Source organism: Agelaius tricolor, unplaced genomic scaffold, assembly GCF_023055355.1.
Source record: "Agelaius tricolor isolate 1412-34295 unplaced genomic scaffold, bAgeTri1.0.p SCAF_1, whole genome shotgun sequence".
NCBI classification, from domain to species: Eukaryota; Metazoa; Chordata; class Aves; order Passeriformes; family Icteridae; genus Agelaius; species Agelaius tricolor.
The window spans coordinates 86232136-86254079 of NW_027269261.1; the positions used below are offsets into that span (position 1 = coordinate 86232136).

Here is a 21944-nt window from a genome sequence, read left to right on the forward strand (position 1 = left end):
ACTTCTGCTTGCACTTGCAACTCATGTAATGTTTCTTAAAATAGGGAAATTTGGATGTGAACTTCCATGGAGAAAAGTTAGAGAGAATGGATATAGCAAGTAATCAATCAATGTGATGCTTTTTAAATTAAGTCAAACAATCAGATTTTACTCACAAAGACTTAAAATTTTATTTCTGCAAGTCAGCAAATTTCCTGTAAACCTTAGGACAGAAGTAAGTCTTGCAGGTATTTGACACTTAAGTAGAAGATAATAATGCAGATGAGCTGAGGAAGAGCATTTCATGCATAGAAGGCAGGAAGCAATACTCAGATGCATGTGTGCTTATGATTGATTCTATGAGTGGCACCTCTGACATAGCAGATGGGCCATGGATAGTGAGAAATAAAAAAGGGCAGGTAGGATAGGCATGAAAGACCAATTTTAAACAATGCTTTTCACATATTTTTATTTTTAATGCATTTGCAAATAAATGAGTAATGTAAATTAGGGCTTACCACTGGGAATTTAACTAGGTATTTAAGTGTCAGTCCTGCCAGTAACTGTATTTGTGCCTAAAGGTGCATCTTCGTACATTAGTTTGAATGGCTAGAATGTGAAATACTGATGGTAAACAAAACCAAGATAGCTTTTAGTAGCACAGAATATTTTATGACATACTGCAAACAGAGAATGCCTGAGATATTCAGTACACCTCTGGGAAATCACTAAAGGTTTAATCTTCTCTGATAAAATAGTTCTATGGGAGCCCCACAAATATTCTTTCCCTTAATAACCTGGGATTTCAAAGTCATTTTTACAGACTGATCTATTTTTCTATCTTTTGGGTCAAACTTTATAGCTTCTTGTCTTCAGGAAAGTGTGTCTAGATTATTTTAGTGTCTGACTTTTCTGTGTTACCTTGTTTGCTTTGGTCTTGTATTTGATGCTATGCCGTATGTTTGTTACCATCACATGTTTTTTATCATTAAAAAAATCACACCAAAATAATTTTTTATCTCACATTTTCAAAGACAGCTATTTATTCATGAAAATCTAAAACTCTTTGGTATCTCCACTAGGACTACTACTCTTAGCTGTCTCTCTTGAGACATATGATTAAATATAACTGTGGGAAAATTATTCAGAGGAATCAGGTGTAGAAGACTTGGTTTTTTTGTATTTAGGTGTTCTGGAAGAAGAAGGATGCAAGAGGGCTGCTGCTGTGAGGTGTTCTGGGTCAAGACATTCATGCCTTTTAGTCCTCTCCTTTGAGCTCAAAATCTGAGATGCTGGTATGGGGATGGGCTCATTAGATAAATAAGAGTTCATTTACCAGGGATGTTTGCAGAGGATTATTATGGATTCTGCTCATCCCATTACCAGTGCTTACTTTCTCACTTTGTAATGGTAGGTAACATCAAGAGAAAGATTCATACAAGCCACAAAATACTACTGAGAGGCTCTTCCCTGGAGTTACATCAGAACATTGTGGAACTAATTGGATTGTTTTTTCTTTTCTTTTCCTATAATTTCCTTTTCTTCCTAGGTCAGTCCTTTGGACCTTTTAAAGCAAAATACAATTTTAACTCTTGCTTAAGTGAATGGCTTATGAACAGCCATTCACAAGCAATGCAAGAAGGTGTTTAATTTTAGAACACCCACCTGTAAGTATCTGCTAGTGGTCATTCATTGACTGGGCTCCTTGAATCTTTGCTCTAAACTCTTACAACTTTTCATGCCAAAATATGAGTGCTGTTATGCCTAGGATTATATGACTGAAACGTGGACATATAATATAGAACTCTCCAGTGTGTTTGGTTTAAGAGTAAAGTCTTCAAATTAGACCCTTCAGCATGGCAGTAAGGCCTGATAATCAATTAACTAATGTTTATATCCAAGTATTTATTAAATGAATATAAATCATGGCTTTTGATATATTGAATTGTTTTCTCAAATGAAAAAAAGGTAGAGGATTTGACTGAAGATGCCTTCTATGAATTCAAAGTTGCTGCTGCAAATCTGGTTGGAATAGGTCAACCTTCAGATCCCAGTGAGCATTTTAAGTGTAAAGCTTGGACCATGCCAGAACCTGGTAAGTATATTAGTTCTTCATGAATCTCAAAGTCCTTAAAACACAGCCATGGAGTTCCAGCTAAACTCTGCAGGATATATTTTGCTTAATTTCTTCCATAGTTCCTGTTGAGATTGCCCTTGCTTCTGAGATCTGTTAAAAGTTACCGCCACAACTCTAATGATGACATCTCTTTCCTGGGAAACAGATGACTTTTCCTTAGCTTGTTGAGTGTCCCTTTCTCTCCCTGCTCTCGCCACCTCAGAAGAATGTTGAGCCTTTGGTCTATGCTTGTATCTCTATCACCTCTTCAAGCTCTACATGCTCCACCTCACACTGTACATATCTCTGCACCATAAATGCAGGCTGTTAAGAATATTCCTGGAGTTTCAGACTCCAAAACTACATTAGCTTTCGGTCATAAATAACAGGAGAGGGGTCTGTTTCTTCTATTTCTTGGTGTAGAGACAAGTGGCACAGCTAGTCTTATATTCTCCAATAGTGTGCCCATGTAGGTGTGCTGGATTGTACCTAGGTGTTACCTGAGAGATTATTATTAGCCAGGTGTTGAAAAAATGTGTTAACAAACCTACAGTAGTAGTGGCAGTGCACAAAATGGGAAACCCTACTCCAAATAAGTATTTTTCAATGCTGAATAGAGCACCTGCAACTCTAATTTCTGCAGGTCATTTGCCTGCTTACAAATCCCTCTCTTTTTGCCCTCTAAAGCAAAAACAACACTATTAAGTTCCAAGTGGTTCCTTTATATGCCCATATTCTTTGCTGAAAAGGTGTTTGTCTTTATGTTTTCTAGTTAAATTCTTCAGAATTCAAAAATCTTACCAAATGGATTTAATGACATCACCAAAATGTCAATAACAAAACAGTTAATCTCCTGACCTTAACTCACTTTAATTACATTTTCTTATAATCTTGTGATATTTAGTGTAAATGCATCATCATTTGAACAATTATTTTTTTAAAGAAATTAGCTACAATTTATGCTCTCTACAGTTTTTTCAAAACAAAATTGAAATTATGCAGTGTGTAAAGAAGTGAAAATTATCCTTCATTTTAAATGACAGATAAAGAAATGAAATGAAATGTGTTTTCAGGAAATGGAAAGAGTGAAATTTTCATAATGAACAATCCGACCTTTTTAGTGTTTGGGTGATTACACTGTTCTCATTATGCTATGAGTTGAATAGCATAGTATTGCTTTCCTCCTGCTTAAAAAAACCCACTACAAGCAAAGAACATTGCCCATCCTGCAAAAAAACCTCAAATCTCTGAGCCTGTTAAATATTTCACAAGCCTTTTTTAAAATATATTTTTAAACAATGGTTCAGCAATAATGAAAATAAATAATGAATAATGAAGAGCCTGACCCTCTTCCCAGACTTACTGAAGGTACTGAGGACTAGTGCAATGTGACTGCAATACACTCCCAGTGTCAACAAAATATTCTTCCACCTTTTGATATGGAAGGAAGGTTTCCTTAGAAAGGCCAAAACCTTTGCAGGATTTCCAGCATAAGTGATGGATCCTTTGCCCAGAGTCCATAATTATTTCATCCTTCCACAGAATTTTAGTCTTAGGTGTCTCTGTGAATTTCTGTGTGTTAGCAATGATAGTTAATGGATTATCTTACATTGCTTTAAATAAAAAGAAATGTCTGGGGTCTCAGACTCCTCAGAATAGAACATTTTTCCTTCTACTGTCTAGATTTCTAACAGCTCCATTTGACAGTGTATTCTTAATTATCTGTGGATATATGAACATTCAGATTGGGATTTTTAAAGATCCCTGAGGGAACACTTTAGGTTCCTTGAAAATGGCATTCTTTCCATGAGAAATCTAATATTTATCCTTATAAGGTCTGAAGCAGGTATTTAATATGTTTATTTTCTGAAATGTGTTTATCCACTTTGGAGAAAAACTTTTCTAACTTTTTTTCTCTTCCCCAGTGTATTTGCTGAATTACATCCTTTACAAATTTTATGTTCATTCATCATTGTTTAAAATCATGTAGGCTGGAATGGCAATTAGATTTATTTGTAAGGCTTTCCACTCCTTTTTTGTGATTATTTTAAATGGTAAGATGTGTTGTAGGGAAAATTAATATCTTGAAAACTAAGGAAATCCTTATGTCTCAAGTTAATTCTTAAGTCTTCAGCTTTCTAGATCTAAAGCACAAGAAGCAAGCAATATAATTTGACCATGGTAGGAAACTTATATGCCTTTACATTTATATTTGTTTGCTAGTGTAAATAAATATCAAGAGTATAGTAAAAATAATTACTGTAAGTTAGACTGAATGGCTCTTCAACATGTGATGAAGGAGAAGGAAAGTATAGTAGGAAGAACATAACCTGGTAGTTGGAAACATAAACTCTCACTTATTTGTAGAGTATCAGGATATTTTTGGTTTAAATATTTCTTCTAACAGATATCATTCATTCTGAGAAGTTCCTCTCAGCTGTCTGCCTCACAATAAAAATTCTTTTGTCAGGGAACAAGAAGCCTGATCCAAAGTCCCTTGGTGCCACTGGTTTTGGGATTATTTTGAAAGATCATGGCTCATGTATAGTAATGAAAAGATAAAAACCCTGATGTTAAATTATGAACCTGAATCAGACTCAGTGAAGCAGCTTTGATGTGAGGCTGGTGAATTAAATAATAGACAAGAAGCCTCTCTTTCTTGTTGGAAAATCTTAAACTGCATGGATTTTCCACATGATTAGCTTAACCTTAAAATAGAGTTACTGAGATCTAGCTAAGCTAGTGTGCTTTGGAATACTAATGTAACTCACTGTTTGAGGCAGGTATTGCCTATACAGCCATGAGGAGGAAATGGCCTAAATACCACATATACCAGGTGTATTATAAAGGATGAGATTTTTGAAAGCAGATGCAGTCAAAATTATGGCAATACATTTCAGCCTCTACTGGATCAGCTTGAAAAACTTTATTATATTGAAGTGAATTTCCAATATCTGAAATATTTTAGGTCCTGCCTATGATCTCATGATATGTGAAGTTAGAAATACATCACTAGTTCTTCTGTGGAAAGCTCCTGTGTATGAAGGAAAAAGCCCTATTACTGGGTATTTAGTGGACTATAAAGAAGTAGATACAGAAGACTGGATCACTGCTAATGAAAAACCTACTTCAAAGCGTTATTTTAAGGTAACATTTTCATTGAATAATATTAATATAAAGCTGAGTGCTAGAAGTTCTGATTGAGTATAAAAAAGATATGCATTCGAACTTCAGCTTCTGCTAATATCTTCATATGAGTAAACAAAATAGTTTAGATTGTTTTTTAAATTGGCTTTGCCCTTTATCTTGTTTAAGGTCACTGATTTACATCAGGGTCATACCTATGTTTTCAAAGTTCGTGCAGTGAATGATGCTGGAGTAGGCAAGTCATCTGAAATATCTGAACCAGTGCTTGTTGAGGAACGGCCAGGTAAAATGAACTGTTTAATCTCCTCTGTTTCTTAAATACTTGGAATTGCATTTCATCAACCTAATTTGATATTATATCACATATAAGTATTTAAAGAATTAAGAATCTCTTAGCCTTAAAACTTCACTCATGTGGATATGGAGACAGCGATTAGAATTTTTTCCTTTACTTAGTTCAGGAGTTATTTGATAATCAATTATTTTGGTTTTTATTCTAACTTCAGGAGTTATTTGATAATCAATTATTTTGGTGTTTTATTCCAACAGAGGTGCTATTTGTTGTGAAACACATTTATTAAAGCTTCAGGAATGATAATAAAATTGGTTTGTTTTTACAATCATGTCTTCTCATATTCAGTTATATCTTATTCATTTGTTTCTCAATAAGAATTTATTAGTATTATCATTCATTTCTTGCATGTAGAGTAAGAAACTTAATAGCATGTGATGCTGAGCCAGCATATGACATAAACCTGCTTTAGGACCTGCTAATAAAATCAGTATCTTTTAGGACAAAATAGATCTGGGCTTTAGTAATTTATGAATTGCACCTTGGCAAGAAAATGCAGTCTTGACATTTGAGTTGATTCCTATTTTTCAGGAACAAAAGAAATCTATTCAGGTGTGGATGATGAGGGTAATATTTACCTGGCTTTTGACTGCAAAGAAGCAACAGATGCATCTCATTTTGCATGGGGTAAATCTTATGAGGAGATTGATGATTCTCATAAGTTTAAGATTGAAACAGAAGGAAATCAGTAAGTCATGCCAATCTACCAAAGGAAATCAGTAAGTCATGTTAAAAATGTGATACACAGCTAATGATATTCTTTTTAATTGGTGTTTTTAGTTCTAAGCTGTACTTCAAAAATCCTGATAAATCAGACTTGGGAACTTACTCTATCTCAGTTAGTGACACAGATGGGATTTCCTCCAGCTTTGTTATGGATGATCAAGGTAAGGTCCTTATAATTTCAAATCTTTTTTCACTGTATCACCTCAACTGCACTAAAAATTGCCCAAGGAAAAAGCAGAATAGAACCCTACCACTCTCACATTATTTCCTGTGCATTAAAGAAAAACAAAAACGAACCCTCAACAGGCTTTGTGTGATTACTTATTTTTCTGATTATCATAATAATGAAAGCTGGGATATCTTCAGGCAACATTTTCTAGATGAAGATAAAAAATATGGCAAATTAGAATTGTTTTCGGTATGCTGGGATTATAAGGATGTTTGTAAATATCCCTTACACTTTCAGCTTGAGGCTCTAGATGCAGTTTCTCATAACTGAGATGCAGGAAATTAGTGAGAAAAATGATGATGCTTTAACAATGTCTAAATACATTGGGTCAAATTATCATTTAGCTTGCATATGTATTAGTTTTACTTTATTTCATTGTAGCTATTTTTTTTCATTGGATTCACAATTAATTTGCTTCAGTCTCACTTTGTTCTATCATTGAGAAATGCTGACATAAAAAACAAAGATAAAAATTTGCTGCTTTCCCAGTTCTCAGTTGTAATTGCTCTGCCCAGTTCCTCAAGTATTAAAATCCCTCCGCTTCTCAACCTACTGAGCCATTTAAGGAATCACAGTGAGAAACATGTCAAACCACCCTGTCCAAGTAGGTGTTGAGAAGAAATCCATGTTCAGGGGGAAAAAAAAGTTCTCCAGGACATGGAAGATTTATGAGTCGTTATCATGAGCACTGCCCTTTAGCTAAGTTTTGAAGCATCACTCTGAAATCTTTCTGTAGATCTTGTCATCATCTGCTCTAGCTTTGAATTTTTATTTTTTTTTAATAAAACACTGAAGCTCTTTCCCATCCCATACTTCCCCTAAGTCTTTTCTGATCATATATCACTGAAAATTACAATTTTGTTTACACTGGATCCCTGCACAAGTATCAGATTTTTCATCTTAACACTGAAAACCATAATTTCACTGCCCATTTACTCTCTCAAAAGCTATAACTTCTCCTTTAATTTTGCTAAATCCTCTATCATGTCATAAATCCGTGCTAATTTTCTCTGTCTTTGCATTATCTGTAAATTTGGAATTGGCAGTAATGTTCATTTTCCAAATCTTTATTGGCAATGACTATGATAAATAGGATTAGTATGAAAATCTAAAAAACTAAATTCAAGACTCTCACACAGCCTTCATGAGGATTTGCTGCATTAACTAAAACTTTCTGTACTAATTTCTGACTAACCTGCACTCAATCTTTTTTCCTGCCACAATAAAACAAAATTTTCAGGACCAGTCTGAGAAAGGAAGTCAGGGCATAAAGGAACCTTATACACTGATTAGAAGTTATGGTTTCCAATCTTTCTTTTATATTTCTATTTTTAAAGTATAAAATAGGTTTTGGCCTTTGTTTAGATTCCCTTGCATAAGAGAATGTGTACTAAAATGCATGCAGTAGGAACATTTGCTAAATCCATGTATAAGAAGTTAAGTTTCCTAAATCTTTTTTTTCAGTCATTTTTTAAGAGTTGTGTATTCATATACAAGCTTCAAGGAGATAACTTTGTTGATGCTGGTATTTTTCATCAACACCCATTTGCTGTCTGTATTCAGAATAAATTAAAATGTGAACTTTTTTCTTATTTTCAGAGTTTGAACGTTTGATGGCATTAAGCTATGAAATAAAGAATCCAAGTAAGTTGAAGATATGAATCTATTAGACACTTCTAGAAGGAATATAATTACATACTAATGACTGGAGTTCCAGAAAGATTCTTCCTGAGACAATGGCAAATTCATTTTTCATGGCAGTTTCACTGAGCATAGAACACTTTGCTTCCTTATATTTTACTTTCTTTAGAAGAATATTAGTTGACATCAAATAAGATCATTGTTCCTAAATGTCTCAAGTTTAACTTTGACAATACATTACAAATTGTTACTCGCAAAATCCTTACACAATGTACAAACAGTAAGATGTACATTCTCTTCTCCCTTTGAGAAATTAATTTAAAAATCAGCCAAATCATCAGTTCTGCATTAGGGGACTTTTCCCTGTGTATAATTTGATACCCAGAAATCCACAAATAATAGGGAATTGCTAGTATTTTACTTTGATATTCCTATTTCTCACAAGGTTTCATGAACTACTGATTTTTAATTATTTTCTTTTTGTAGCAATACCACTGAAATCAGAGTTAGCTTATGAGGTTCTTGATAAAGGAGAAGTTCGTTTCTGGATTCAGGCTGAAAGCTTATCTCCAGATTCTACTTTCAGATTTGTCATTAATGATAAAGAAGTCGAAAACAGTGACGTAAGTATATAATGAGTACTATACATAAGTGATTTTTTTTAAGAAACCTGCAGGTTTCTATTGTTATCACAGAATCATAGAGTTATTTAAGTTGGAAAAGACTTTTAAGATCATGGAATCCAACAGTTAACATGACACTGCCAAGTCCACCACTAAACCATGTCCGTAAATGCCACATCTATTTTTCTTTTAAATACCTCCAATGATGGTGACTCAACCACTTCCCTGGGCAGCCTTCTTCTTTCAGTTAAGAAATTTTTCCTAATATCCAGTCTAAACTCACTTGATGCAACTTGAGGCCTTTTCTTCTTGTCCTATTACTTGTTACTTGGGAGAAAGGACTGATCTCAACCTGGGTACAACCTCCTTCATGAAGTTGTAGAGAACATTAATGGTCCCCCCTGAGCCTCTGTTTCTCTAGGCTAAACAACCCCACCTCCCCCAAATGCTTCTCACAGGACTTGTGCTCCCAACCCTTCACCAGCTCTGCTGTCCTCTGGCACACTCCAGCACCTCAATGTCTATCTTGCAGTGATGAGCCCAGAACTGAGCACAGGATTTGAGATATGGCCTCACCAGTGCTGAGTACAATCCCTGCTCCGGTGCTGCTGCCCACACTGTTGCTGACACAGGCCAGGATGCCATTGGTCTTCTTGACCTCCTGGTTACATGCTGATGGCTCATGCTCAACCAGCTGTCAACCAGCACCTCCAGGTCCTTTCCCACTGGGCCACTTTCCAGCAATTCCTCCCCAAGTCTTGTTTTGACCCAAGGGCGGGACCTGGCACTTGGCTTTGTTGAAACCTCATGCAATTGGTCTCGAGCCATCTATTCAACTTGTCGAGATATCTCTGCAGAGTCTTCCTACCTTCCAGCAGATCAACACTCCCACTCAACTTGATCCTTTTCTCTAGATGATTATTAAATATGGAACAATATTAAACAGGACTGGCCCCACTGCTGAGCCCTGGAGAACATAATTTGTGATATCTACCAACTGGATTTAACTCCATTCACCACCACTTTGCCCTTGGCCATCCAGCCAGGAGCTACTGCTTGTATCCAAGCTATGAGCAGCCAGTATCTCCAGGAGAAAGCTGTGGGAAACAGTATCAAAGTCTTGGCTTAATTCCCAGTAGGCAACATCCGCAGCCCTTCCTTCATCCACTAAGTGGGTCACCTTGTCACTGAAGGTTATCAGGTCAGTAAAGCAGGACTTGCCTGTCACAAGTCTGTGCTGGCTGAAGACTAGACTCATCCCCTAGTCTTCCTGGGCATGTTGCTTGGTGTCTCTTAAGGTGTATCCACTTCTTTATATTCCCTGGCACTGAGGTCAGGCTGACAGGCCTGTAATTCCCTGGATCCCATAGCTTCTTAATGTCATGTTATTAAGGTGTGATAATACCTGAAACGAAGGCCAATCTATCACTCAAATATTTTTTTCATTGTAGAATTCTTGTTGCAGAGTGAGCCTATTCATACTGGAAAAAGAGTTGGACTCTTTTTCTTTTTCTCTATTCAGAAGGAGAATTTACACACAGACCAGTGTTAGACACAAATATTTTAGAAAAATAGCTCAAGAAAATGGTTGCTTCAGTTTTGGATTCCAAACCAACAAGACATGCTGTTCCCAAAGACTTTCTGAGGCTGATATTAATAGTTTTATGTATAATGTGGGAGGCACTTGACAATGCAGCAGTGTTCATAGACTTAAAAATGTTATATGCTATCACTTTCTATTTTGGTTTTTAATTTTGATTTTGGAGTAGAAACTGTTCATTGAGCAGCTACATAGAGATGAGAGGGTAGGCCACCAGCTTCCCACATTTTTATAGCTCTAGGAAGACCTCTCATATAAAGGGGCATAAAAAGATGGGCTGAGAAGAAAGTAAGGTCATGCCTTTGCAGGGCACAAGTATGGTTCATCTACAGGCCATAAGCCCAGCACTGGAAATACTTTCCTGTGAAGACTTCATCTCCATTGCAGCTGTTTGAAAGATTTGGTTAATTCCTGAGAATGCAAATCCTGGTTTGGGTCAGAGAAGCTTTATCAGCATTTTTATACCATAGAAAGGCAAAGAGCATTTACTTTAATTACATATTGACGAGTGGAAGAAGAAGTATTTCTGAGTAAAATAATTATCTGTTTATCTTTCTGTAAGAAGTAATAAACTATAGCACTGAAAATCTTGTGCCTAGGATGTATTGAAATGACAATACTTTGTTTTGGCAATGTTCATGAGACAGAATGAGCTATTTTTAGTTTGCATATGTTCTGGAAGTGTTGACATCAGAAAAAGTCTTGAAATGAAGCTGCATTATTTCACCTCTTTAATTAGTAACCCACAGGTGACATTTATGTTTGGAGACAGATGATATTTTTGTGGAAAGTCACATAAAAGCCTAATATTTATGATGCCCATAAAATCATTGAACTTCATCTTGCTGCATAATGGCAATAGTTAGAAGCCTAATTGCACTCTAAAACCTGTCTGGAGACTGGGCTACAGTCACTGAACATGTTCAATAGACCATTATGCTGGTGAATTGTGGCCTGATTCATGACATTGGCTAAAGTGATAAATTTTTCCTGCTAGATCCTAGCAGGGAGTTTTTTTGGTAAGATTTCAAAATAAGCTTAAAATGGAATGAACTGAGCCCCATTTAATCACATTTTATTTTAATATTTTAATATTTTTTTAAATAAAACTAGAGAATAAAAAGAAAAGTGTCATAAAGAATCAGATAAAAACATACATCTTGCTTTTTTTTAAACTTTTTTGCTTCTGGCAAAATTTAATTTAATTTTCTCCCTGGGAACTCTTCAAGTAAATGCCAGTGTAGTCCTTGACTTCTGAGGGGAAGAGGCTGTAAGCAAGAATTTGACTTTTGCACATTGAAATTTGAACATATTGATAGTTTAGGTAAGTTTATTAATGCTCTTTTTAACCTCCCTCACCTATCACCTTAATTCTCACAGATGAACTCTAACAGAAGTAGATTTTCTACTTAATTTCCCAATTAATTTTATCTTGTCTTATTCTTTGACATTGTATCTTGACAATGCAGTATGTATGGGAAATCATGTATCCAAGTTAAGATGCATATCCCTTAAAAAATTATTATTCTGATCAATCTGTTAGCTGACTGCTTTGTCAATTCCACCTATTTTCTTTTTCTTCATTCTTCCATTACCTCATTACTTCCATTAAGATTTAAAATATTTATATATTTGAAAATACCAGTACTGAATGCTAAATATCTTGACTGTTTGACACTGTTCTTCCAGACTTGTTATCCATACAACAGTGAGTCTGTTTTTGAGGCTGGCCGAGATGCATTCCTCAAAGCTAAAGCAAATATATCTGTGGAGTCATTCCTACTTTTGGATCTTAGAGGACTTAGAGGTTCTTCCATTTCAATAAGATTCTAGAGAGCTTAATAAGTGGCATTTTTACTAGCTTTTTTTACATTTCTTCTTTCTTCTCCTTCTTTAAATTTTGTCTATCTCTTATCTTAGTACCATTTTTTACTTTTGGAGACCAATAAAGAGGTTTATCAAAGGATTCTATTTATAAGACATCATGTCTCCTCTTAACAGTATGTTCAAAAGTAACAGGGTCTATAGTAATTCACTGCATATAACTCCTAGATAGTGACATTTACTGTTCTGTGCAATCGTGACTGGAACTTAGTATGTAATATCCTTGGCCACGTTGTTTACCTAAAAGTATTCACCAACAAACTTCTATGGGTTATCTTTGCTTAGCTTTAGGTGTTTGTTAGTTGAGATTCAAAAAACATCACTGTCACTGGGGGACATTGTCTTCATAGTTGTAACTCACTGAATAAAAGAGGATATTAGTAAAACATGGTTGTATCTAAAACAGTACCTGAAAATTCTAACACATATTCTGCGAAGATTGTGCAATACTAGCTTGTAATTTTCTGTTTCCATGATGATGATTGCCAATAATTTATCTTTCTGGAATATTTAATAAAAAGCAAACATGCAAAGGACACAAACAGTGAAAAGCATATTTAACTTTGAATTCAAGTCAATATTTGGTGTTTTGTGTATTCTGTGAACACTTAAGAGAGTAACTATATATCCTGAGAGAATTATACCTCTCTTTTGTGGGACTTGGTCAATTGCTTTTGGGTCCCAGAAACTCTGTGGGGTTTGCACAAGTTACTTTTCTCATGGTTGTTTGCTTAAAGTGTTCTTTGAAAATTACACCTAAAATTAAATAAGAAAATAATTTCTTCTTATGAGAAAATAAGATACACTATTGACTACTATATATATCTCAGATATTTAGTAGGGATGACCTTTTAGATTTGGTGTGATCTTATTTGAAGATCCATATTTAATATTTCCAGTTGTTTCTGGACTCTGCAAGGAATAATCCTTCTGCCTAGCAAACCCCCTTGTTTAACTGGCAGCTGTAAGGCAGCTAAAAGCCGGCTGTTAGGCTCTTCAAATATGCACAGTGCCATAAACAATTGTTTTCAAATACAAACCAGCTATATTATGATGACTTGAGGATTCCCAATGCAGCTGCACCCAGAGGTTTCTGTCACCACTGGGATCTTTTTGCACTAAAGTAAACAAAAGCAGAGTTTTCTTCCCTTAGTTTACAATTAAAAGGACATGAAAGAGGTTGACTGTGGGGGAAGGAATATAATTCATAATTTACTCAATAGAAATCATAAGTAATTTATACTATGCTAAAGTACTTATTTGTTTATTTCAGAGGCATAAAATAAATTGTGACCGTTCAAATGGCATTATAGAAATGGTGATGGAAAAATTTACAATTGACAATGAAGGTACCTACACAGTACAGATTCAGGATGGAAAGGCCAAAAACCAGTCCTCATTAGTTCTCATTGGAGATGGTATGTTCACTGAAACATTGAAGTACTGAAACTTTGACTCTGATGACGAAGTGAACTTCAATTATTCTTTGAGTAATTTTGTGACTAACTCATATTTCATTCACCTCTTCTAAAATTTAGCATTCAAGGGAGTATTGGCTGAGTCTGAGCTCCAACGAAAGGAATATCTCAGAAAACAAGGTAAGATGGAGCAGATTGGTGACTTCAGGCCTGGTTTGCAGCTGATGATTCATCCCTGGAGAATGCTAAACACTTACAGCTTCTTTATTAGAAGATATTGTTCAGTCTTAGGAGACACTTGAACCTTGGTGGATCTTATTTTCCAACATTGACAATTTGTGACAGAACCTTCACTAAGCAGAGAAAAAATGACTTCTCACAAGAGGTTATCTTTGCTCAATATTCATGAGAAGTGTGCCTACTGTAGGGTCCAGTCCAACAAAACATTTAATTACATTTAGTTTAAGCATACAAGTTGTCTGCTCAATATAATTGACAGAAGAGTAGACAGACAAGACAAGTAGTGCCGGATAAGGAAGATTAAAAGGTTGACCCAATGGTTTCTATTGAGGCAAAATTCCAGGAACTAAATGTATATTTGTTGCATAGTTGCTATGCAGTTGTAGAGTTTGTTACATACTCGTTATCAATATTGCTTGCAGCTGAATGAGAAAATTCCAATTGGATATCTAATTCAGAATTCTATCCCTGTGAAATCCTTAAAAAATTGAACTTGAGCTCTAGTTTGTAAATTTCACTTGTAAGCAGATGGCTTTCCAGATGAAAGTAACAATAATGATTAAAAACTTTTTTTCCTAAATATCTTAAGTATTTCCTAAATATCTTAATATCTTTGTAAGATTCTGTACAGAAGCAATGTAATTCTATTTTTTGAAGGCTGTTTAAAATTGATTTAGGAAAGAAATAAAAACTTACAGCATAAACTGACAAAATCTTTCAGTACTGAATGATTTAAGTCAAAGTCTTGGACTTTGCAACTTCCCAGGTTTGGGTATCAGAATTAAGGCCCCTTATCCTGCCATCACAAAGACATGTACATTTATTGAGATAAGTAAACACAATAATTTAAAAAAGGTATGTGTGTTCAGCAAATTTTCATCAGGATGTATTTCTTTGTAGGTTGGGGGAAAAGCAATAATTTCTGTTCTGCCTGTAGATTTAACATGTTTTTAAGCTTTACATTATTTGGGCAAACAATGTTTGTCGTGTTGTTTTTACATTAAATACATTATTTGGATGCTTGTTTGTAGCTACTTTGTTTCTTTCCTCTGCTTAGTTGGCAATTTGACACAAAGATATTCAATAAAGTAATTCTTCTCACTCACCATTTTATATTTTGGAAAATTACTTGATTCATACAGATTCAGAGATGAGATTCATGTTCCTAAGCTGAAATGTAGACACTGGGTAATTATGATAAAAACTTGCAGGATTTTCCTTCTAGTGCATGGGTAGTTCAGGAGTTCCCTCTTGTTCTTGTGTAAGGATGTTGAAATTGTCATCTTTTTTCTTTCTTTCACTGTTTTTTCCTGCTACTCTTCATTCTACAACATTGCTTTAAGATTGTTTTGTTTCTTAGGTCCTCACTTCTCAGAGTTTTTGTATTGGAACGTTACAGAGGAATGTGAAGTTTTACTTTCTTGTAAGGTAAGGAAATATACTTGAAATTATTTTTTAGAATATGTTGAAGAAGAATTGAGGTAGAAAAATGTAAAAAATTACTTAGATACCTTTAAAACCAAAAGTTTCATTTGAAAACTATTTTTTATTATTTGGAAAATTTGAATATAAAAATTTATGACATACTATTCTTCAGCAGTAGAGTTAATGAAAACAAAAATAATTATAGGAAATTTCTAAATGTATTATTAGGTGGTCCAATTGTTTATAAAAATTATGAGCCATAAGAATAATTTACAGAAAATATACGTTCCTTAAGATGTATCCCTTTTCTTCTTCCTTAGAAACGGCTAAAAGAAGCCAGAGTTCAAAATCTTTCTTTACTGTTTACTTATTTCTCTAATAGTCTGTTCTTTAATCAACTGTAATCAAATGTGCTACAAGGACTTCTAGTATTAAGGTTATAAAAGATGATTTTAAAATTATTTTTGGCTAATGACTTTTGAATCTTAAGTAACGATAATGTATATTGATTTCAGTGTACCTTCTGCTATTAACATCTTTAAATACCTTTCTAAACAGATAAATTTTCATTTGTTTTGTTCTTCTAGAATGACCAATTAGAGGTCTGAAAAACTAAGTAAATTGAATTCAGGCATCAAACTCTTCTTCATTCTCTTTCACTCTAATATGGATTATTTTGTATCAATTTTCTCCTCTTCTTTTGAAAAAACTTTTGACTTATAATTAGACTAACTTGAATCATTCTTTATGAGCAATTTGCATGCACATTTGTGGGATTTCTTTTTTTTTTCCTGCTCATTAACTAGGACACCCTTAACCTCAGTTCCCAGCAGAACTGACCTGGTACTGAAGCTGCCATTCCATGTGTTCACATTTTAGGGCTCAACACTCATTAGTTAACACAGTACCTTTGCTGGAGTACTTTATAATCTCCACATGCATGTGCCTCAGGCATGAACCCTGCTTATCCTATCATTCACATGGGGAATTTAATGTTGCTGAACCAGTTTTGCTAGTGTTAATTCTCTACAAATTAATCTGAAATTATCCTTCTTTCATTGACTGTCAAGCCTGTTTATAGCACTGAAGCTGTGAAAGGCTGAGCATCTGATTATTTGCTTTTCACCAGTGTGCTTTTTGTTCACAAGGTCAGAACATTTTATGTAAATGAAATCTAGGATGTGGGCTGCTTGCACACTCATCATTTTAACTATGCTATTGACCTTATAATGTTTGTTACTGTTAGTATGTGACTGGCCGTTAGGTTCACATGGAACTGTTGTTTATGGCTGTTTAACTTGTATTTATACACAGGAAGAGTTTGCAAAACAAAGCCCGGGTTTGTCCTTCAAACTCCAGACACCTGACAAACAAGTCAGAGGTGTGGCCACTCCACACTATTTCTGTGGTAATAAAAACAATAAAGGAATAATCTCTGCCATCTCAGGCCATATCGTAATACTGGACCCAGGTCTCTTCCAGGCTCTGTTTACTTCACCTCTGCAAAAAAAAAAAAAAAATTGTCAAGGGAGTTTTTGCCTCTTCGAAGAGCCTGGGATAATGTGAAGGAAGTATCTGTAAGAGAGGGCATTTTACCTTGACTATTTTAAAAGCCATTGCATGGCACAGGGAAGCCAGGAAATCATGTCAACTGGAAGCTTGCGTAGGGCAAAGGACTGACTGTATGATCCAGGCCCATAACAGAAATGATGTAGAAATATGGATGGTGTTATAAAAGAGTATACCAAATATTACTTCATATATCCCTTATTTTCTGTATGATCGGACCTGATTGACTTTGGATTGACTTAGTATTTAATTCTGAATTAGCTGGGATTAATGACCATGTTCTTGGTATTGTAGCCCCTCAATGTCAGTGGAACACAGTTGTCCATTTGAAAGTTATTTGATGGTGTTTTTGTTTTGTGTTTGTTTTTCTTCCTATGCTAGCAACTACTGTCATTTTACTTCTAGTAATTCTAAATTTCAGAACATTCAGAAGCTACTTGCTCTTGCACAACTTTGGCCCTTATTTGTACTGTGTCTGTTAAAAGCAAGATTTTTGGTGTGTGGCTAACAGTGAAAAGCATAACATTTCATAGTAAATGCCATTATGAAATAACTTCAGCACTGCAAATTGCATGTGTCTGAAACTCAGTCTATTTATTGTCAGATTGATTGCTAACAGTCTTTGATGAAAAATTGTTGAAAAGCATTAAAGGCTTGTTCCTTCAGGCTTTGTTCAAATAAAATTGCCACTCATGTCATAGGACTACAGGAACATTCACTTTGTAGTTACTGGTAAGTGTAAAATGCTGCTCACTTTTCTTCAGCAAGTCATTGCTTTGGGCCAGGTGGCGATCTCAAATACTGTCAGAGATCCATAGCAACCATGCTGGCTATTAAGCAAGAATAGATGTGATTAATTTGAGCATGTCTGATAGAGATGGCTAGGAATGAGTATAGAAGACCCTCTTATTTGTCACCTTTACAGAGCTCTTTCATAGAGCTGTTCCTCTATGGAATGACTACTCTAATATAAAAGGGTTAGAAATTGGTGCATGTTTTTTTCCTTCAAGCAAGCCACTTGAAAACTATTGCAGACCTGTATTAAGTTCCTGGCTGCCCTCTAGTAATTTGTTCTGTTTTTTACCTTTTCTTTAAGGAGCCTTTTTAAAACAACTGCCTGGGGACTGAGAAATATCTTGCCGGCTCTGTCTTTTTACCAAAGCCACAATGACTGGGAATTCAGGCTACACATGAAAATACCATTGCACCTTTATGACTTTTAGAAGGGTATGGGGATAAACAGTGTTTTTGAAAGTGAGGGTAAAAATATATGGGGTTTCTAAAAAAACCTGCACTTTTAGCTTTCTTGAATTCACAGTTTGAGGTAGTTTATCCAGCAATACTTCAAGTGTATCCAATATACAGTTTTTATATCAAAATTAGAACAGTACTTCAGGTACAGCTGTAGTCTATTTAAGTATTGTTTCAATGAATTGCTGCTACTACAGCAAAATTCTTGCTTTCAAACAGCTGTTCTGCATATGCACTATGTTGTTAAGCCCATTTTTGTTGGGAAAGACTGCAATTTGTAAGATTCCTCAGGTCTTTGTCTATCCCATAGGACTCAACGTAGAAGGTAAAATAAAAAAGGATTTTTGGTGCAGGTCACAGTTTTGAAGTCTTGGATGCTTTCAGAATAGTGATTTCAGTTGCTTCCTACAACTTATCCACGGGAGATAGTGCTTAGGTAGCTGGGATAAATCTCCAAATTGGCCGAAGACTAAGATAGGGCCTAAGTTCTGTGTTACAGCTCTCTGGAGTCACAGGGCAAACACAAAAAGATAAAGGAGAGTTCAGAAGCTCTAATTTGAAAGATACTTCTTCCACAGCTATCTCTAGACAAACCAAAAGCACAGAGCAAGGGTGAAAAACCATTTAAGGGAAGAGATTGCTGGGATTTTCTTTAAGGATTTTACAGGGCTCTGAAGTTGTAACCTGTATACTGTGCTGCAAAGAAACACTGTAGGACTGAGACTTGCTTAGTAGGACTTGGTTGAAATTGGTTTTTTACTTAGCTTTATTTGACATGTGTTATAAAAAAATTGGTTTCATATGTTGAAAGTACCTGTGTGGCTTCCCACAGTGCAATACATTTCCTCAGGACATAGCTAGGCTTATGTGCCTTTTCTGTTGTACAGGTTGCAAACACAAAGAAGGAGACTGATTTTAAGTGGTATAAGGATGGTTCTGGGGTTGATGTTGAGGAGCTGCCTGATCTTCAGAAGGGAGAATGTCACCTCAGTATTCCCAAGGTACTGTATTGCCTGCCAGTTACAAATGACAGCTTCTGCTTGACACACTGTAGATTTGCCAGACAAAGCAGCAAGCCAGCTATCATGATTTTTATGAACAGTTGTAAGAAAAGACATATTTTCTACTCTTCAATTAGCTGGCGAATAACTATTGCTAGCAAAGAGTATCTGTTTTTATTAATCAGCTCAGAGTTCATGCTTAAGTTGCTTTAGAGTCCTTGGGTGACCTGTACCTCATTCTTTATTATTACTCCTTAATTTTTCAACTTGTTCAAGCACCTCATTTTTAACAGTGTTTCAGTTTTATTGCCTAAAATAAATAAGTTTGAAGTTTATGGCTTCTTAAGATTTATCTTTATGCAAACATGATAACCCAACTTCTATTTGAAACCTTAACTTGCATAGTTGCTGCCTTTGTGAAGTGACAAAACCTACCAGAATGAGATTTTCTGCTTTCAGTAATGTGCATTACATCTAAATAGTTTATTTATTGGCTTCATATTCTTCTAATTTCCTTCCTTCATTTCCCTTGAAAGAGGATACTGACTTCATTTTTCTTGAGTAGTCTTTCTTGGGGAGGGTAGTTTCTACTTGTCTTGGATCGCTCTTTTTACTTGCCATTAAATTTTATGATATTTCTGCTATGGTTTATGTGCTTCTGGATTTGTATAAGTGTAAGCATTAAGTCATCTCCAATCTATATATAAATGTTTGTATATTTTCCTTCAGGTTTTAAAAGAAATTAAAACAAACCCACAAAACCCAAAAATCCCTACTGCCTTTAATGCAATATCCCTGTGATAGATTTCAGAATATAAAGTCTGAATTAATTATTTAGAATAGATATAATTTCGCTGCAGTTGCTGCTTGAATGCAAGCAGCATGAAGGAGCTGATGTTACAGGACATAGATTTGCTGTTATGATTTACATAATTCAAAAAATAATCATTTTTTGAAGAAAAATTAGATTTCTAAAGTTTTTGTAGGTTGCAGTTATGCCTTGTTACATCTTACTACAGTGCTTGTAATTTTGGAACAAGTCAAAAAACCTCATGGTTTCTAGAGGAAATTGAACTGAAATCAGAATAAGTTTTAGGCTTAAGAACTAAATGCATCTCCATTCTTAAAAGCATGAAACAGCAGTTCATAGCTTCCATCTCCTCTCTGGTAAGATTATTTATCCAGAAGACAGTACAATTTATGTTGTTTTAATTAGAAAATTGTGCAGGTGTTGAGCAAATTGAGTACTATGTAGTACTATCAAGTTTGTCAGTAAATATCTTGTGTTTTCCTTGCAGCTGTCTCGCAAAGATGAAGGAGTTTATAAGGCGACCCTATCAGATGATAGAGGTCATGATGTATCTTCTCTTGAATTATCAGGAAAAGGTAACATTCAATCTACTGTAATGGAATAATGATCTCCACCTGTTCTCCAGAGGTGTCAAAGATCTATCCTTGCAAATGGCAAATTTGCATATATTTTTAGCATTCTTTGAATTTCATTTCTCTGTTATAGAGACCTGAACTACAGATCAGCACTTTAGGAGGGGTGACACTGGGCATTTTTGTGATTAATCTCAAGCATTTTGACAGGCAGGAGATGAAGTATGTTTCTAACCAGACAGACACTCCATTTTATAGGAGGTCACTCTCTCTCAGGTTTCTTAAGCTTTAATATCTACAAAAAACCCTAAAGCAACAAAGTGCTATGTTCATGTGGGACTCTCAGTGGGGACCGAGTGTGCTTTTGATTCTAAATTATAAAACTGTTCTGTGGGTTAGTGTCAGCTGGCATCTCAGCCCCACACAGCCTTTTGCTCACTCTCTTTCAGTGAGATGGGGGAGAGAATTGGAAGAAGAAAAGTGAAAAAATCCTGGGTTGAGCTAAATAGGTTTAATTTGGTTTAATAGGTAGAGCAAAAGCTGTGCATACAAGCAAAGCAAAACAAAGAATTCATTCACAGTTTCCCATGGACAGGTAGGTGTTCAGCCATCTCTTGTAAAGCTGGGTTCCATCACATGTAACAGTGACTTGGGTAGACAAACACCATGACTTCAAATGCTCCTCACTTCCTCCTTCTTCCTTGAGCTTTCTATACTGGGTATGATATCATATGGTATGAAATATCTTTTGGGTCACTTGGGGTCAATTGTTCTTGGCTGTGTCATCTCCTGACTTCTTGTGCACCCCCAGCCTCCTCTTGGTGAGGCAGTCTGAGGAGAAGAAATAAAAGATTTCCACATTGTACAAGCACTTCTCAGGAGCAGCTAAAACCTCCCTGTGTTACCAACACTGGTTTAGTCACAAATCCAGAACACAGCACCGTAAAGCTGCTATGAAGAAAATTAACTCTATTCCAGGCAAAACCAGTACAATTTCTGTCCCTTATTCCATACTATTTATGTCACGCTCAGGTCCCACACTTTGCAATATATTCTCATTAATCACCTCCTCCCTTCCTGCCCTTTGATATATACACAGATATTCCCTTAGTCTATGGATTTGTGTATGTGTATCCTGACCACTGGAATAAACAAAAGGGTCAGTAGGTCTCCCTCATATGGTCAGGGCTTCCAGTGACTATACTTCAGGTATGGCAAACTGCGTTGCACACCTTGAAATGTACAGTGAAATGCCTGTTTAGAGAATTCACAGTATCTAATTCTGTGGGTCCAGGAGGCTTTGAAAATGTCAACCAGCAAACCCATGAAAACTGCCCTATTAAACCAGAAAATGGCTCTC

General features: G+C 35.4%; 1 protein-coding gene across 1 annotated transcript in view; it reads left to right on the forward strand.

The window, feature by feature from the left end:
* The window catches only part of MYOM2 (myomesin 2), a 71153-nt gene that overhangs the window by 39870 nt on the left and 9339 nt on the right, over window positions 1-21944 (forward strand). The window contains exons 19-30 of the mRNA XM_071442179.1: window positions 1948-2074; window positions 5064-5242; window positions 5411-5525; window positions 6126-6282; window positions 6375-6481; window positions 8149-8193; window positions 8677-8813; window positions 13571-13715; window positions 13836-13895; window positions 15316-15383; window positions 19088-19201; window positions 20500-20587. Of these exons, the coding sequence (XP_071298280.1) occupies window positions 1948-2074; window positions 5064-5242; window positions 5411-5525; window positions 6126-6282; window positions 6375-6481; window positions 8149-8193; window positions 8677-8813; window positions 13571-13715; window positions 13836-13895; window positions 15316-15383; window positions 19088-19201; window positions 20500-20587 (1342 nt within the window). The remainder of the gene's footprint in view (window positions 1-1947; window positions 2075-5063; window positions 5243-5410; window positions 5526-6125; window positions 6283-6374; window positions 6482-8148; window positions 8194-8676; window positions 8814-13570; window positions 13716-13835; window positions 13896-15315; window positions 15384-19087; window positions 19202-20499; window positions 20588-21944) is intronic.